The following is a 20,045-nucleotide window of genomic DNA, read 5'->3' as shown; positions in this document are numbered from 1 at the left end:
TTTATTTAATGTATAAGTGAATAGTTTGTTTTACTTTGAAGTGTACGTTTTGACCAATAAGGTCGCTTGTTAAGTTGTGGCCAATGGGAGTTGACCTGGTTAACGGGAGGCCTGGGAAAAAAAGAGAGGGAACAAGACGTTGATGAAAGGATGGACGTTTTACCTTAGGACGGTTGGTGAAGAAAAGCTATAAAAGAAGACGACAGAACTAGAACAAAACCCATACTTACTAAGACATGTTTTATTTTATAAAAGAGTTGTTATAATGTTGTTAAAACTTAGTAAAGACTGAAGCTACCGTCTTGTCGTGGAGGTATTTGCCAGCATTGAGGTTAGCCTAACATCGTGTGACACCGGGAGATAAGTGCTTGGGAAGCTTAACGAGTTCGTGTTCCCATGGGATATCGGTTACGGCTAAGCAGTACTCTCTGCATGGGTAGCTGTGCTTGCCTTGGACTTTGTGAGGAAACCTGCATGGAACTGCCATACTTCACTGAGGGAATATCTACCAAGTAGTGAGTAACCACAACGTGAGGTGCTTCAGGATATTTTTGGGTGTTGTCATTTTTTTGAGCTCCAACGCGCGCCAACGGTTTATTTAGGCAAACTTGAAATAATTTGGACACTGTGCATGACTCATTGGGGATTATTTTTTTTTTTTATTTTGATTTGTCTGAAAATGTATTTGTGTTTTAAAATGTTTTAATACACATATGGAACGTTATGTATATTGCCTTGGTGGAGTCATTGATTGTTTCAATTGAATTTAATGCATGGGATGGTTTATCCTGATTCAATAACAGAAACCTATAATCATTTCATCTGAAGTTAATACCCTATTGTCATAACCCTAGATAGTTTACAATAGGAATTCTTATTGGAGATGTCCTTCTCACCTAACATCCCATGCTGCTGAGATACTCTGCATAAGTTAATATTGTGAGAGTCTTTCGAGCCTGGTGAGAGGGTTACATACAGATACCCCCCAAAAATGACTTAATTAGTACTCTGAAATATTTTAAATAAGTACTATAAACCACTGTCAGAGTGGACAGGCTGTTCTCATTCTGCCCCCAGGATTCTGCCCCCAGGAAGAGAGAGAGACAAATTTTCTGTGAAACTGTGACAGATATTTTGATGTAAGAAATACATTATTTCCCACAATTACACAACAATACGAAGAATTAGAAAATTTAAACGATGAAGACAAACTTAAATACATAATTGGGGAAAAAAACTAAATGCTGTGTTTTTAGCAGCCAAATTTGTGGCCTCCTGCCACAACTTGAGGGACAGACAGTGAGAAGTATAGCGTAATTATTCATATTTGCTTATTCTTTATTATTATTTGTTATAAATGCTGTTAATATGAATATCAGTATCATCATTATTGCTTAATTACAATTTGTCTAGTATTTTCCGGGCTTTAACCATCAGAGATTACCACCATGACTTCCTGCTATGAGTCTATTACAGAGTCCGGTTTTTATGATTGAGTTTGATGGTTTGATTATGTGATTTGCACAAATAACAGATAAGTGAGGACTGCTAAATGAGGACATGATTTTTGAAAGCAGTATGTTTGTCTCTATGTTTTACACTCTGTTTTACAATCGTCTTGTTGGCAGTGCCACAGACACGCACACACACTGGGATGTTATCTGTGTGTTTTAGGGTAATCTCTTGTCTCTACAGAACGGAGTAGTGGAGTGTCGCAGGATATTCTGTCCCCCCGCCAACTGCTCAGAGGACTCTCTCTCCGTGCATGTGGAGGGCACCTGCTGCAAGAAATGCCGACGTGAGTACTGTCATCCATCCTTGACCACAGAGTGAGGAGACAATGTGCTGGAGGACGGCGCTCACATGGGTCTAGAACCAGGCTGTGTATCGTCTGAGAATAGGGACAGTGTATCCAGTGGAGTTATTGTTTTAGAGTGTGGCACACCTTAAGAAAAAAAAGGATTTGATTTGTTCCTAAAGGGATACAAACGCTTGTAACGGGGTGGTGCACTGTATGGTACTTCCTTTGTACCTTTAGTTATAGGTACTGTCGTGTCTTTGCTATGCCGGATTAAGTGATATGACATGCTATTCTATAAAATCATTTCTCTGTAATTAATATTACCTAATAAAACTAATTATGTCAATTTAATTAACTAGAAAGTCGGGGCACCACAAAATAATGTTTATAGAGCCGTTATCTTCCGAATAAACTCTTAAAGACCTGGTAATATTTTACATCAATAGCAGTCAATTATTAATCGTCACCTTATTCAGTCTCATCTGAATGTCGTAGAATTATTGGTTACCTTCACGAACCCTGGCTAACAAGTTGAATCAGCAATACAAAATTTGGTTTAATTATTTATTTACTAAATACCTAAATAATCACACAAAATTACATATACAGAGGATGGATCATATATTGATTACTAATTATGTCATACATGAAAACATCCCTAGATGACAGAACCAATATGACGGCTGGTTACACAAAGAAAGGGGTTTGGGTTTGAATGAAAGCGCGGGAAGACTGAGGAACAAAAGTTGTGGGTCTCTATCGGACCCAATGCAGCTATGCTATCGTAAATACAGGTTCTTCTGCATTCTAAATAACCGCCCATTTGGAAAAGGGAAATGCAAGAAATATTTACTCTGAGCTGTGCTTCGATAGGTTGGTCATAGATGGTAGGCCGTGTTGTCCAGCAGGGATCTCTTGTCCTCTGAAGAATGTCTGGTGGTAGAGTGGATACGTTGTAGTACCGTCATCGTGTGGTATAATAGATACTTTGTCTGTCCTTTCCTAGTCCACGTTTACAGCTGCTGCTGCTAACTCAATGGCTAGGAGGTATCACTTCTCTAGTGAATAAGAGTTCAAAGTTCATACCAAGTTGTCATACTTTAGGCTCATGCTATATTCTGGCTGGTATAGTCAAAATTCATCCTTCCAACGTGTCGATCGTCACCTCCACGTTGAAATGTGCCCTTTTTAACGTATGGACAGCAGTTTTCACGTCACCGGAAACATGATGCTAATTTTGTTAGGTTATTGTTGTTCAACCATTCGCAACCAGAGCTCACGCTGAGGTTGGCTTAGTTCTGTAGTTGATATTAGCCATTTTTAACGTATGGACAGCAGTCCTCACGTCCTCGGGAACAGAAATGTTACATTTTTGTAAAGGGGCTTATGTAGTAGGGAAGAGAAGGGCGTGTTTCATAGTTCACAACCAATGTCTGTGCACTTGGGCGGGGCCACTGAGTGAGCCAAGTTTTTACTTTATGAAAACAATTCTCTCATTTAGAAGCTAAAATTACATTTCATCTGTTCACAAGTAGTTTCATATTTAAACGTTTAAATTGCACAACAATTCCATGTGAATCTGATAACTAGAATGTGTAGACTTTCCAAGCTACAGTTTATGTCATCGTATCATCAATAATAATGTCTCAGATGACAACTGATCTGACATCATATTCTTTAAGTACCAATGCATATTTTCAACTGGTTGGATTACCGAAATATGGTCCTGTTTATCACCCTTTAGATGTTACCAGACTCTCTATTTCAACAAAGGGCTTTCCAAAAGTCACTCTGTAGAGTTGAGAGAGAGGAAAGGGGAAAGGTATTTATGGGGGTAATAAACCTCACCAACAGGCCAACGTCATGACAGTACAGTGCCTTCAGAAAGTATTCATATCCCTTGACTTATTTCACATTTTGTTGTGTTACAGCCTGAATTCAAAATTGATTAAATTGATGTTTTGTCTACACCTATCTACACACAATACCCCATAATGACCAAGTGAAAACATGTTTTTAGAACTTTTTGCAAACTTATTGAAAATGAAATACAGAAATATCTCATTTATAACCCTGAGTCAAGACATGTTAGAATCACCTTTGGCAGCGATTACAGCTGTGAGTTTTTCTGGGTAAGTCTCCAAGAGCTTTGCACACCTGGATTGTATAATAAACTCAGCAAAAAAAGAAACGTCCCATTTTCAGGACCCTGTCTTTCAAAGATAAGTCGTAAAAATCCAGATATCTTCATTCTAAAGTTAAACACTGTTTCCCATGCTTGTTCAATGAACCATAAACAATTGATGAACATGCACCTGTAGAATGGTCATTAAGTCACTAACAGCTTACAGACGGTAGGCAATTAAGGTCACAGTTATGAAAACTTAGGACACTAAAGAGGCCTTTCTGCTGACTCTGAAAAACATCAAAAGAAATATGCCCAGGGGCCCTGCTCATCTGCGTGAACGTGCCTTAGGCATGCTGCAAGGAGGCATGAGGACTGCAGATGTGGCCAGGGCAATAAATTGCAATGTCCGTACTGTGAGACGCCTAAGACAGCGCTACAGGGAGACAGGGCGGATGGCTGATCGTCCTCGCATTGGCAAACCACGTGTAACAACACCTGCACAGGATCGGTACATCCGAACATCACACCTGCGGAACAGGTACAGGATGACAACAACAACTGCCCGAGTTACACCAGGAAAGCACGATCCCTCCATCACTGCTCAGACTGTCCCCAATAGGCTGAGAGAGGCTAGACTGAGGGCTTGTAGGGCTGGTCTTCACCAGACATCACCGGCAACAACATCACCTATGAGCACAAACCCACCGTCGCTGGACCAGACAGGACTGGCAAACAGTGCTCTTTACTGACGAGTTGCGGTTTTGTCTCACCAGGGGTGATGGTCGGATTCGCGTTTATCGTCGATGGAATGAGCGTTACACCGAGGCCTATACTCTGGAGCGGGATTGATTTGGAGGTGGAGGGTCAGTCATGGTCTGGGGCGGTGTGTCACAGTATCATCGGACTGAGCTTGTTGCCATTACAGGTAATCTCAACACTGTGTGTTACAGGGAGACATCCTCATGTGGTACCTCATGTGGTCCCCTTCCTGCAGGCTCATCCTGACATGACCCTCCAGCATGACAATGCCACCAGCCATACTGCTCATTCTGTGTGTGATTTCCTGCAAGACAGGAATGTCAGTGTTGTGCCATGGCCAGCAAAGAGCCCAGATCTCAATCCCATTGAGCACGTCTGGGACCTGTTGGATCGGAGGGTGAGGGCTAGAGCCATTCCCCCCAGAAATGTCCGGGAACTGGCAGGTGCCTTGGTTGAAGAGTGGGGTAAAATCTCACAGCAAGAACTGGCAAATCTGGTGCAGTCCATGAGGAGGAGATGCACTGCAGTACTTAATGCAGCCGGTAGCCACACCAGATACTGACTGTTACTTTAGATTTTGACTCCCCTTTGTTCAGGGACACATTATTCAATTTCTGTTAGTCACATGTCACATGTCTCAGTTGTTGAATCTTGTTATGTTCATACAAATATTTACACATGTTAAGTTTGCTGAAAATAAATGCAGTTTGCTGAGTTTATTTGTACATTCATCTTTTAAAAAATTATTGGTTGTTGATCCTTGCTAAACAGCCATTTGCAAGTTTTGCCATAGATTTTCAAGACGATTTTAGTCAAACCTGTAACTAGGCCACTCAGAAACATTCAATGCCATCTTGGTAAGCAGCTCCAGTGCCTTCACACCCCTTAACTTTTTCCACATTTCCACTTCACACTGAGATTTTGTGTCACTGATCTACACACAATACCCCATAACATCAAGGTGGAATTTTTTTGATACATTTAAAGCTGAAATGTCTTGAGTCAATAAGTATTCAACCCCTTTGTTATGGCAAGCCTAAGTAAGTTAAGGAATAAAAATGTGCTTAACAAATCACATAAGTTGCATGGACTAATTTGGTTCTCAATAATAGTGGTTAACATGATTTTATAATGGCTACACTATCTCTGTACCCCACACATACAATTATCTGCAAGGTCCCTCAATCGAGTAGTGAATTTCAAGCACAGATTCAACCACAAAAAACAGGGAGGTTTTTCAATGCCTCAAAAAGAAAGTCACAGATTGGTAGATGTGTAAAACATTAAAAAGGCAGAACACTGAATATCCATTTGAGCATGGTGAAGTTATTAATTTCACTTTGGATGGTGTGTCAATACACCCAGTCACTTCCTTACTCAGTTGCTGGAGAGGAAGGAAACTGCTCAGAGATTCCATGAGGCCATTGGTGATTTTGCAACATTTACAGTGTTCAATGGTTGTGTTATGAGAAAACTGAGCATTATAGTTACTCCACAATACTAACCTAAATGACAGAGTGAAAAGACGAAAGCTTGTACAGAATCAAAATATAAACAAGGCACTTAAAGATGCACTATGCAGAAATCGCTACGCCATCTCCTGGTTGCTAAAATTCTAATAGTTCTCCTAATTTCAATTTATGTGACTAAAGAAGGAAGTATAGTGTAGAGAATCATTGTACCATCTAAACTGCTGGGAAATATATTTTCCATAACCAAAAATATTGTATTTTCAGCTGTTTGTAGTTGGTGTAAAAAAAACAAAGTAAAAACGGGAAACAGAAATAGTGCAAATAGAACAGACTATTCTTACACTTGCTTTCAATGTAACTCACATTTCTATGTGAATTTTGTCAGGTCGCCCAAAAAGTTACATATTGCAGCTTTAAGTAATACTGCAAAAAATGTGTCAAACTTTTGTCCTGAATACAAAGCGTTATATTTGGGGCAAATCCAACACAACACATCTCTGAGTACCATTCTTCACATGTTGGTTGTAGCTGCATCATGTTATGGGTGTGCTTGTCATCGCAAGAACTACAGAGTTTTTTTTAAATCAAAATAAACGGAATACAGCTATAAGCACAAGCAAAATCCTAGAGACAAACCTGGTTCTGTCTGCTTTCCAACAGACACTGGGAGAAGAATTAACTTTTTGGCAGGACAAGTCCAAATCTACATTGCAGTTGCTTACCAAGACGACAATGAATGTTCCCGAGTGGCCTACAGTTTTGACTTAAATCGGTTTGAAAATCTATAGGATGACTTAAATGGCTGTCTAGCAATGATCAAAAATTAAATGACAGAGCTTGAATAATTTAAAAAAGAATAATGGGCATATATTGTACAATCCAGGCGTGCAAAGCTCTTATGGCCCTATCCCGACTTCAGAATTTATGCCTTTCCTACACACACCTTTCCTACGCACTTCTCAGTATTTGGTATACAGACTTTCCTAATTAATTTGCGTAATGCACTCTGCAGGTGTGGCTAGCTTGCACGCTCTGAATAAATTTATTTCAACTGCTGAAAACCCTCCCACTTGTTGGCCAACAGATTTTCTCATGTTTTTTTCATTCAATAGGGTTTTCAGTACATTTATCTTAAGGCATCCCTTTAAATATGGTGCACCTTTGATTAGAATTTTGGTGACAAACTCAAATCAAATGTTATTGGTCACATACAAATGGTTAGCAGATGTTATTGTGAGTGTAGCGAAATGCTTATGCTTCTAGATATGACAGTGCAGCGGTATATAACAGGTAATATCAAACAAGTCCACAACATCTAACAAATTTCCCAAAAATACCTAATGCACACAATCTAGTAAAGGAATGGGATAAGAATATATAAGTGTAAAATATATGGATGAGCAGTGACAGAGAGGCTGGACTGCAATAGATAGTGAAGGATACAGTACACATTATATCCAGTTAAAGTCAGAGGTTTACATACACCTTAGCCAAATACATTTAAACTCAGTTTTTCACAATTCCTGACATTGATTCCTAGTAAAAATTGCCTGCCTTAGGTCAGTTAGGATTACCACATTATTTTAAGACTGTGAAATGTCAGAACAATAGTAGAGAATGATTTATTTCTGCTTTTATTTCTTTTAACACATTCCCAGTGGGTCAGAAGTTTACATACACTCAAATAGTATTTGGTAGCATTGCCTTTAAATTGTTTAACTTGGGTCAAACGTTTCGGGTAGCCTTCCACAAGCTTCCCACAATAAGTTGGGTGAATTTTGGCACATTCCTCCTGACAGAGCTGGTGTAACTGAGTCAGTTTGAAGGCCTCCTTGCTCGCACAGGCTTTTTCAGTTCTGCCCACAAATATTCTATGGGATTGAGGTCAGGGCTTTGTGATGGCCACTCCAATACCTTGACTTTGTTGTCATTAAGCCATTTTGCCACAACTTTGGAAGTATGCTTGGGGTATGCTTGGGGTCATTGTCTATCTGGAAGACCCATTTGCGACCAAGCTTTAACATCCTGACTGATGTCTTGAGATGTTGTTCCAATATATCCACGTAATGTTCCTGCCTCATGATGCCATCTTTTTTGTGAAGTGCACTAGTCCCTCCTGCAGCAAAGCACCCCCACTACATGATGCTGCCACCCCCATGCTTCACGGTTGGGATGGTGTTCTTCGGCTTGCAAGCCTCCCCCTTTTTCCTCCAAACATAACGATGGTCATTATGACCAAACAGTTCTATTTTTGTTTCATCAGACCAGAGAACATTTCTCCAAAAAGTACAATCTTTGTCCCCATGTGCAGTTGCAAACCATAGTCTGGCTTTTTTTAATGATGGTTTTGGAGCAGTGTCTTCGTCCTTGCTGAGCGGCCTTTCAGGTTATGTCGATGTAGGACTCGTTTTACTGTGCATATATATATACTTTTGTACCTGTTTCCAACAGCATCTTTACAAGGTTCTTTGCTGTTCTGGAATTGATTTGCACTTTTCGCACCAACGTATGTTTATCTCTTGGAGACAGAACGCGTCTCCTTCCTGAGCGATATGACGGCTGTGTGGTCCCATGGTGTTTATACCTGCGTACTATTGTTTGTACAGATGAACGTGGTACCTTCAGGCATTTGGGAAATGCTCCCGAGGAACCAGACTAGTGGAGGTACACAATTGTTTTTCTCAAGTTTTGGCTGATTTCTTTTGATATTCCCATGATGTCAAGCAAAGAGGCACTGTTTTAAGGTAGGCCTTGAAATACATCCACAGGTACACCTCCAATTGACTCAAATGATGTCAATTAGCCTATTAGAAGCTTCTACAGCTAGGACATCATTTTCTTGAATTTTCCAAGCTGTTTAAAGGCACAGTCAATTTAGTGTATGTAAATTTCTGACCCACTGGAATTGTGATACAGTGAATTATAAGTTAAATAATCTGTATGTTAACAAGTGTTGGAAAAATTACTTGTGTCATGCACAAAGTAGATGTTCTAACCGACTTGCCAAAACTATAGTTTGTTAACAAGAAATGTGTGGAGGGGTTGAAAAACGAGTTTTAATGACTCCAACGTAAGTGTATATAAACTTCCGACTTCAACTGTACATATGAGAAACGTAATGCGAGATATGTAAACATTCTTAAAGTGCCATTATTAAAGTGACTAGTGTTCTATTTATTAACCTCTATAGGGGGTGTGGGACGGTAGCGTCCCACCTGGCCAACATCCAGTGAAATTGCAGAGCGCGAAATTCAAAAATACTAAATTCAAATATTTAACATTCTTGAAAGTATATGTTATACATCAAAATAAAGCTTACCTTCTTGTTAATCCAGCCGTCGTGTCAGATTTCAAAAAGGCTTTACAGCGAAAGCAAACCATGCGATTATCTGAGGACAGCGCTCAGCACGCAAAACATTACGTACAGTTACCAGCCTAGTAGATTAGTCACAAAAGTCAGAAAAGCAATAATATTAATCACTTACCTTTGATCTTCGTATGGTTGCACTCACAAGACTCCATGTTACACAATAAATGTTTGTTTTGTTCGATAAAGTCCCTCTTTATATCCAAAAACCTCAATTTTGTTGCCGCGTTTTGTTCAGTAATCCAATGGCTCAAATGCGGTCACAAGAGGCAGACAAAAATTCCAAATAGTATCCGTAAAGTTTGTAGAAACATGTTAAACGATGTTTATAATCAATCCTCAGGTTGTTTTTAGCCTAAATAATCAATAATATTTCAACTGGACAAAAGCTTTGTCAATATAAAAAGGAAACAAGAAAGGCGTGCTCTCGGTCGTGCGCAGTAACCAGCTCTGAGGACATCCCAGTGTCCTCTTCCTCATTTTTCAGAATAAAAGCCTGAAACAATGTCTAAAGACTGTTCACAACTAGTGGAAGCCATAGGGAACGGAATCTGGGTCCTATCCCTTTAAATGGTGGATAGGCTTTCATTGGAAAAACAGCCAGTTCAAAGTAATGGCACTTCCTGGATGGATTTTCCTCAGGTTTTCACCTGCCATTTCAGTTCTGTTATACTCACAGACATTATTTGAACAGTTTTAGAAACTTTAGTGTTTTCTATCCAAATCTACCAATTATATGCATATCCTAGCTTCTGGGCCTGAGTAGCAGGCAGTTTACTTTGGGCACACTTTTCATCCGGAGGTGAAAATAGTGCCCCCTACCCTAATGAAGTTAAAGTGGCCAATGATATCAAGTCTGTCAGTAGGCAGCCGCCTCTCTGTGCTATTGGTGGCTGTTTAACAATCTGATGGCCATGAGATTGAAGCTGTTTTTCAATCTCTGTCCCAGCTTTGATGCACCTGTACTGACCTCGCCTTCTGGATGGAAGCGGGGTGAACAGGCAGTGGCTCGGGTGGTTATTGTCCTTGATGATATTTTTTGCCTTCCTGTAAAATCGGATGTTGTAGGTGTCCTGGAGGGCAGGTAGTTTGCCCCCGGTGATGCGTTGTGCAGACCGCACCACAGTCTGGAGAGCCTTGCATTTGTGGTCGGTGCAGTTGCCGTACCAGGCGGTGATACAGCCTGACAGGATCTCTCGATTGTGCATCTGTAAAAGTTTGTGAGTGTTTTTGGTGACAAGCCAAATTTTTTCAGCCTCCTGAAGAGGCACTGTTGCGCATTCCTCACCACGCTGTCTGTGTGGGTGGACCATTTTAGTTTCTGTGATGTGTACGCCGAGGAACTTAAGACTTTCCACCTTCTCCACTACTGTCCCGTCGATGTGGATGGGGGGGTGCTCCCTCTGCTGTTTCCTGAAGTCCACAGTCATCTCCTTTGATTTGTTGACGTTGAGTGTGAGGTTATTTTCCTGAAATCCTGAAATCCTGCATCACACGCAAGGTCCCTCTGCTCAAGAAAGCACATATATATGCCCGTCTGAAGTTTGCCAATGAACATCTGAATGATTCAGAGGACAACTGGGTGAAAGTGTTGTGGTCAGATGAGACCAAAATGGAGCCCTTTGGCATCAACTCAACTCGACGTGTTTGGAGGAGGAGGAATGCTGCCTATGACCCCAAGAATACCATCCCCACCGTCAAACATGGAGGTGGAAACATTATGCTTTGGGGGTGTTTTTCTGCTAAGGGGGCAGGACAACTTCACAGCATCAAAGGGACGATGGACGGGGCCATGCACCGTCAAATCTTTGGTGAGAACCTCCTTCCCTCAGCCAGGGCATTGAAAATGGGTCATGGATGGCGATTCCAGCATGACAATGATCCAAAACACACGGCCGAGGCAACAAAGGAGTGGCTCAAGAAGAAGCACATTAAGGTCCTGGAGTGGCCTAGCCAGTCTCCAGACCTTAATCCCATAGAAAATCTGTGAAGGGAGCTGAAGGTTCGAGTTGCCAAGCGTCAGCCTCGAAACCTTAATGACTTGGAGAAGATCTGCAAAGAGGAGTGGGACAAAATCCCTCCTGAGATGTGTGCAAACCTGGTGGCCAACTACAAGAAACGTCTGACCTCTGATTGCCAACAAGGGTTTTGCCACCAAGTACTAAGTCATGTTTTGCAGAGGGGTCAAATACTTATTTCCCTCATTAAAATGTAAATCAATTTAAAAAAAATTTGACATGCATTTTTTTCTGGATTATTTTGTTGTTATTCTGTCTCTCACTGTTCAAATAAACCTACCATTAAAATTATAGACTGATCATTTCTTTGTCAGTGGGCAAACGTACAAAATCAGCAGGGGATCAAATACTTTTTTCCCTCACTGTAGTTAAAGTGACTATGCATATATGATAAACAGAGAGTAGCAGCAGAGTAAAAGAGGGGTTGGGGGCACACAATGCAAATAGTCCGGGTAGCAATTTGATTACCTGTTCAGGAGTCTATGACTGGGGTGGCTGGGGTCTTTGACAATTTTTAGGGCCTTCCTCTGACACCGCCTGGTGTAGAGGTCCTGGATGGCAGGCAGCTTAGCCCCAGTGATGTACTGGGCCAGACGCACTACCCTCTGTAGTGCCTTGCGGTCGGAGGCCGAGCAATTGCTGTACCAGGCAGTGATGCAACCGGTCAGGATGCTCTCGATGTTGCAGCTGTGGAACCTTTTGAGGATCTCAGGACCCATGCCAAATCTTTTTAGTTTCCTGAGGGGGAATAGGCTTTGTCGTGCCCTCTTCACGACTGTCTTGGTGTGTTTGGACCATTGTAGTTTGTTGTTGATGTGGACACCAAGGAACATGAAGCTCTCAACCTGCTCCACTACAGCCCCGTCGATGAGAATGAGGGCATGCTTGGTCCTCCTTTTTCTGTAGTCCACAATCATCTCCTTAGTCTTGGTTACTTTGAGGGATAGGTTGTTATAATGGCACCACCCGGCCAGGTCTCTCACCTCCTCCCTATAGGCTGTCTCGTCATTGTCGATGATCAGGCCTTAGTTTAGTGATGAGCTTTGAGGGTACTAGGGTATTTGAATGCTGAGCTGTAGTCAATGAATAGCATTCTCACATAGGTGTTCCTTTTGTCCACGTGTGAAAGGGCAGTGTGGAGTGCATTAGAGATTGCATCATCTGTGGATCTGTTTGGGTGGTATGCAAATTGGAGTGAGTCTAGGGTTTCTGGGATAATGGTGTTGATGTGAGTCATTACCAGCCTTTCAAAGCACTTCATGGCTATGGATGTGAGTGCTACGGGTCTGTAGTCATTTAGGCAGGTTGCCTTTGTGTTCTTGGGCACAGGGACTATGGTGTTTGATGGTGTTTGATGGTTCGTTGCAGGGCATAGCAGGATTTCTTGTAAACTTCCGGGTTAGAGTCCCACCCCTTGAAAGCGGCAGCTCTACCCTTTGGCTCAGTGCGATTGTTGCCTGTAATCCATGGCTTCTGGTTGGGGTGTGTACATACAGTCGCTGTGGGGACAACGTCCTCGATGCCATTGGAAGAATCCCAAAACATGTTCCGGTCTGTGAAGCATCTGCTTCATCTGACCACTTTTTTTATAGACCGAGTCACTGGTGCTTTCTGCTTTAATTTTAGCTTGTAAGCAGGAATCAGGAGGACAGAGTTGTGGTCGGATTTACCAAATGGAAGGCGAGGGAGAGCTTTGTGTGCGTCTCTGTGTCTGGACTACAGGTGATCTAGGATTTTTTTTCCCTCTGGTTGCACATTTAACATGTTGATAGAAATTTGGTAGAACTGATTTAAGTTTCCCTGCATTAAAGTCTCCGGCCACTAGGAGCGCCGCCTATGGGTGAGTGGTTTCCTGTTTGCTTATTTCCTTATACAGCTGACTGAGTGCGGTTTTAGTGCCAGCATCTGTCTGTGGTGGTATATAAACAGCCACGAAAAGTATAGCTTAAAACTATCTTGGCAAGTAGTGTGGTCTGCAATTTATCACAGTATACTCTACTTCAGGAGAGCAAAATCTAGAGACTTCCTTAGATTTTGTGCACCAGCTGTTCGATGCTAATGCAGTACACCACAGAATGTTTTTGTGCTGGTCAAGGGCAGTCAGGTCTGGAGTGAACCAAGGGCTATATCTGTTCCTGGTTCTAAATTTTTTGAATGGGGAATGCCTTTTTAAGATGGTGAAGAAAGCACTTTTAAAGAATAACCAGGCATCCTCTATTGACGGAATGAGGTCAATATCCTTCCAGGATACCCGGGCCAGGTCTATTAGAAAGGCCTGCTCGCTGAAGTGTTTTAGGGAGCGTTTGACAGTGATGAGGGGTGGTCGTTTGACCGCAGACCCATTATGGATGCAGGCAATGAGGCAGTGATCGCTGAGATCCTGGTTGAAGACAGCGGAGGTGTATTTGGAGGACAGGTTGGTTAGGATGATATCTATGAGGGTTCCTTGATCATTTGTGTGAGATTGAGGGCATCTAGCTTAGATTGTAGGATGGCCGGGGTGAAAAGCATTTCCTAGTTTAGGTCCCCTAACATTACGAACTCTGAAGATAGATGGGGGGCAATCAATTCACATATGGTGTCTAGGGCACAGCTGGGGGCAGAAGGTGGTCTATTGCAAGCGGCAAGTGGCAGCGGCAGCGGTGTTTCTGGAAAGGTGGATTTTTAAAAGTAGAAGATCAAATTGTTTGGGCACAAACATGGATAGTAAGACAGAACTCTGCAGGCTATCTCTGCAGTAGATTGCAACTCTTCCCACTTTGGCAGTTCTATCTTGTCGGAAAATGTTATAGTTAGGATGGAAATTTCAGGGTTTTTGGTGGTCTTCCTAAGCCAGGATTCAGACATAGCTAAGACATCTGGGTTGGCAGAGTATGCTGAAGCGGTGAATAAAACAAACTTCAGGAGGAGGCTTCTAATGTTAACTTCTATGGGCTACGTGGGACGCTAGCGTGAAATGTCAGGGCGGCAAATTCAAAAACAACAAAATGTCATAATTCAACTTTCTCAAACATACAACTATTTTACACCATTTTAAAGATACACTTCTCCTTGATGTAACCACATTGTCCGATTTCAAAAAGGCTTTACAGCAAAAGCAAAACATTACATTATGTTAGGAGAGTACATAGACAAAAATAATCACACAGCCATTTTCCAAGCAAGGACATGTGTCAATAAAACCCAAAACACAGCTAAATGAAGCACTAACCTTTGACGATCTTCATCAGATGACACTCCTAGAACATTATGTTACACAATACATGTATGTTTTGTTCGATAAAGTTCATATTTCTATCCAAAAACAGCATTTTACATTGGCGCGTGATGTTCAGAAAATGTATTCCCACCAAAACGTCCGGTGAATGTGCACATCAATTTACAAAAATACTCATCATAAACGTTGACAAAATATATAACAATTATTTAAAGAATTATAGATAGACTACTCCTGGATGCAACCGCTGTGTCAGATTTTAAAATAGCTTTACGGAGAAAGCACATTTTTCAATATTCTGAGTACATAGCTCAGCCATCACAGCAAGCTATACAGACACCCGCCAAGTTCGGGCCCACCTAAACTCAGAATTAGTATTAGAAATATTCTCTTACCTTTGCTGATCTTCATCAGAATGCACTCCCAGGACTGCTACTTCCACAAGAAATGTTGTTTTTGTTCGAAATAATCCATATTTATGTCCAAATACCTCTGTTTTGTTTGTGCGTTCAGAGCACTATCCAAAGGCATAACGCGTGAGTGCGGTACCAGAGACGAAAAGTCAAAATGTTCCATTACCGTACTTGTCAAACGCTGTTTAAAATCAATCTTTATGGTATTTTTAACGTAAAATTGCGATAATATTCCAACCGGACAATAGCGTATTCATTCACGGAGAAAAAGAAGGAACAGCGCACTCGCGGGATCGAGCATATCCAATCCCTTTGTTGCCAGGCAGTCCACTCAGTAACTGAGCTCCTATTATCTGCCCAGTGACAGGAGAATGCTCAAACAACTTTCTGAAGGCTGTTGACAGCCAATGGAAACCTTAGGAAGTGCAACGTAACCCCACAGATACTGTAGTTTCGGAAGGGACTAGAAAGAACTACAATTCTCAGATCCTCCACTTCCTGGTTGACTTTTTCCTCAGGTTTTTGCCTGCCATATGAGTTCTGTTATACTCGCAGACACCATTCAAACAGTTTTAGAAACTTCAGAGTGTTTTCTATCCAAATCTACTAATATTATGCATATTCACGTTTCTGGGCCAGAGTAGTAACCTGTTTAAATTGGGTACGTTTTTCATCCGGCTGTGAAAATACTGCCCCCTAGCCCAGACAGGTTAACATGCATGAAACCAAGGCTTTTATGGTTACAGAAGTCAACAATTGAGAGCACCTGGGTATTGGGAGTGGAGCTAGGCACTCAGGGCCTGGATTAACCTCTACATCACCAGAGGAGGAGAAGGATAAGGGTACGGCTAAATAACTGGTTGTCTAGTACATTTGGAACAGAGAGTAAAAGGAGCAGGTTTCTGGGCACGGTAGAATACATTCAAGACATAATGTACCGACAAAGGTATGGTAGGATGTGAATATAGTGGAGGTAAACCTATGCATTGCGTCACGATGAGCGAGATATTGTCTCTAGAAACATAATTTAAACCAGTTGAGGTCACCACATGTGTTGGAGGTGGAGCTAAAGGGTTAGCTAAGGTGTATTGAGAAGGGCTAGAGGCTCTACATTGAAATAAGGCAATAATCACTGACCAAAACAGCAATGGACCAGGCATATTGACATTAGGGAGAGGCATGCGTAGCCGAGTGTTCATAGGGGTCCAGTGAGTAGCTCGGCGGGCCGGAGACGCGCCGATTCAGACAGCTAGCAGGCTGCTGCTAGCAAGCTAGCAGATGGGCCTTAGAGGGACGTCGCAACGGAAGAAGTCTGTTGTAGCCCCCTCATGCTGTTATGTCGGCAGACTAGTCGTGATGGATCAGCAGGGCTCCATGTGGTAAAAGGGTCCAGGCCAATTGTCAAAATAGGTATAGTGGCCAAAGAATTTGTCCGAAGGGCCTCTTCAGCTAACAGTCCGATATGCTCTAGACAGCTAGCAGGCTAGCAGATGGATATTCAGGGGATGTCACGAGGGAGGAGCCAGTTGAAAAAAACCCTTGTGCAGATTACGTCGGTAGTCCAGTCGTGATGGAATCGGCGGGGCTCCATGTCGGCAGTAGAAGGTGTCCAGGCCAATTGGCAAAATAGGTATTGTAGCCCAAGGAGTGGCTGATTAAGCCCAAGGAGTTATTAATTGCACCATCCACAGTGTAATTAATAAATTCACCATGCTTAAAGGGATATATTTAGTGTCTGCTATTTTTATTTCTAATCATCTACCCCATAGGTGCCTTTCTTTGGGCTCCCGAGTGGCGCAGCGGACTAAGACTCTACAGACATCCTAGTTCAAATCCAGGCTATATCACAACCGGCTGTGATTAGGAGTCCCATAGGGTGGCGCACAATTGGCCCAGTGTCGTCTGGGTTTGGCCAGTGTAGGCCGTCATTGTAAATAAGAATTTGTTCTAAACTGGCTTGCCTAGTTAAATAAAGGTTCACTTTTTTTTTAAATTACAAAAATAATAAATAAATAAATAGTGAGGAATTGGAAAACACTCCTTGTTTTTGTGATTGAAATTCACTGCTCGACTGAGAGACCTTGCAGATAATTGCATGTTATTGCACACAGAGTGAATCCATGGAACTTATTATGTGACTTGTTAAGCACATTCTTACTTCTGATTTTATTTTTTACATAATTATATTTTGACATACTGGCGGCCATTGACACAAAATCTCAGTTTAATCAATTTTAAATTCAGGCTGTAAAACAGCACAATGTGGGAAAACTCAAGCGGTATGAATACTTTCTGATGGCACTACTGTCACGAGCGGAATGAACAGTTTAACCTCTACGGGCCACGGGGGCAGTATTGAGAATTTAGAAAAAAATATGTGCCCATTTTTAACTGCCTCCTACACCAACTCAGAAGCTAGGATATGCATATTATTAACACATTCGGATAGAAAACACTCTGAATTTTCTAAAACAGTTTGAATGGTGTCTGTAAGTATAACAAAACTCATATTGCAGGCAGAAACCTGAGAAAAATAGATAAAAAAAAATGAGAATTTTGTGGCTGTACTATTTAGTGTCATTGTTTTAAAGATACCACAGTGAGAAAGGATTCAGTTCGCAACTCCTACTGCTTCCACTAGATGTCAACGATCTTTAGAAAGTTGTTTGAAGCATCTGTGATAAATACACACCGAATTAGAAAGCTTACAAGTTGACACGTCATCACTTCATTTTTTGCGCCTGCGCATGAATCTGAGAAGAGTGCCTTTGTCATTATCGTTTATTCTAGACACTTGATAGGTTGTGTGAAAATATTACTGATGTTTACTGATGTTTCACGTTAAAAATGGAACAAAAGATTAGTGCTAAACAACGTTTGACATGTTTAAACAAACGTAAATAGATTATTTACTAGGTTTTCTTTAGTTTTTCGACGTGACTTTACACTGCCCACCTCATTTTGTGGGAGCCTACTGAACGCTAACTATTTGGACATAAATTATGAACTTTGTCAAAAGAAACCACATTTGTTCTGGACCTGGGATCTCTGGCAGCGCCTTCTGATGGAGATAATCAAAGGTAAGGGGATATTTAGAATGTTATTATCGATATTAGATGATGCTAATGCTAACGGTATAGCTTAGCTTAGCTTAGCATATAGCTTATTGTTGTTAGCATAGTACCCAGTTTATACAAAATGTGATTTCCCAGTAAAGTTATTTTGAGATCTGGCCCTTCGGTAGCAATTACGAGATGATAATATATTATTCTTTGAATGACAATATTATAATTTACCAATGTTTTCGAATAGTAATTCCGTGATTTGTAATGCTGGATTCACTGGGTGCATTCGAGCCGAAAAAAATTCTGAATTTCACCGCGACTGTAAATGCTGTTTTTGGATATAAATATGAACTTGATGGAACTAAAAATGCATGTATTGTATAACATAATGTCCTATGAGTGTCATCTGATGCAGATTGTCAAAGGTAAGTGCATAATTCTAGCTAGTTTTCTGTCTGTTGATGCCCTTCTTTGAATTGGCTAAACATTACACGCAGCTATTGTCAATGTACTCTCCTCACATAACCTAACTTTATGCATTCTCCGTAATGCCTCTGAAAATCGGACAGCGTGGTTAGATTTAGGAGATATATCTTTCAAATGGAGGAAAATAGTTGATTATTTGATTTTTTGAAATGATTACTCTTGCAGTTTTGAATTCCCCGCCATGGTCACATGACAATGAATCCCAATACCGGGATAAGATCGGGATAAGATCCTCAACAGGTTAAGGAGTGAGTCAAGCGCAGGAGACGGAGGTCCGTGACAACAAACTTAATTTAATAAGTCCACGGGCAAGATTCATATACAGCTGGGAGCATAAAAGTCAGAAAGAATGACTAAACGAAGCTCCGCGCAAAAGGCAGACGGGGCACAGCCCGACAACCCTAATGCCTAGATAATATACGTAACACCACACGTAACAACGAACAATCCCGCACAAATCCTAGCTAAACACAGACAGACTAAATAACCCCCCCACTAATGACAAACACAAAACAGGTGCAAACAAAAACAGACATAACTAATAGACACTGAAACACAGATCGGTGGCAGCTAGTAGGCCGGCGACGACGACCGCCGAGCGCCGCTCGACCGAGGAGAGGCGCCCCCTTCTGTGGATGTTGTGACAAATACACATAATTGTACCCCAGTTCATACATCAGATAGTACCTTTCTTCCAAAAGCTGGCTTTTAGAAAAGGTACATTTGGCCTTTATAGGGAACCACCAACATGACAAAACCATGTGTTCCTTGAAAGTGGGAGAAACATACCTCTAACAAAGGCCACATAAACTGGTCAACACTTCCTCTGATGGGTGGCCTAAAACAGCCAACTGAAAATCTCACCCCCACTAAGCCACGCCTCCAATATAATTTCCAGGTGTGCCTTGCCTTTGAGTAAATTGTAGAGTTATTGTAGAGTTATACTCTATTTGTTAGTGACAGAGACATGGTTGTAGTATACATTCATTTTCAGTCCTGTGGCCTTCACCAAGTGAGTTCCTACGTGAATGCTACCATTACAATTAAACTCTATGACAATACATACAGGGCATTCAGAAAGTATTCAGACCCCTTCCATTTTTTCACATTTTGTTACGTTACATATTTTGGTACCCTTTGCGATGAGACTCGAAATTGAGCTCAGGTGCATGCTGTTTCCATTGATCATCATTGAGATGTTTCTACAAATTAATTGGAGTCCACCTCTTGGAAATTCAATTGATTGGTAATGATTTGGAAAGGCATACACCTTTCTATATAATGCCTCACAGTTGACAGTGCATGTCAGAGCGAAAACC

At 41.4% G+C, this 20,045-nt stretch overlaps 1 protein-coding gene across 1 annotated transcript in view; it reads left to right on the top strand.

The window, feature by feature from the left end:
- The window catches only part of LOC115167609 (protein kinase C-binding protein NELL1-like), a 500,899-nt gene that overhangs the window by 158,748 nt on the left and 322,106 nt on the right, over positions 1-20,045 (top strand). The window contains exon 9 of the mRNA XM_029722201.1: positions 1,696-1,798. Within this exon, the coding sequence (XP_029578061.1) occupies positions 1,696-1,798 (103 nt within the window). The remainder of the gene's footprint in view (positions 1-1,695; positions 1,799-20,045) is intronic.

This window comes from Salmo trutta, chromosome 29 (genome assembly GCF_901001165.1).
Source record: "Salmo trutta chromosome 29, fSalTru1.1, whole genome shotgun sequence".
Taxonomy (NCBI): domain Eukaryota; kingdom Metazoa; phylum Chordata; class Actinopteri; order Salmoniformes; family Salmonidae; genus Salmo; species Salmo trutta.
Note: the sequence above shows the minus strand (reverse complement) of the source record. Positions and strands in the feature narration are given on the sequence as shown.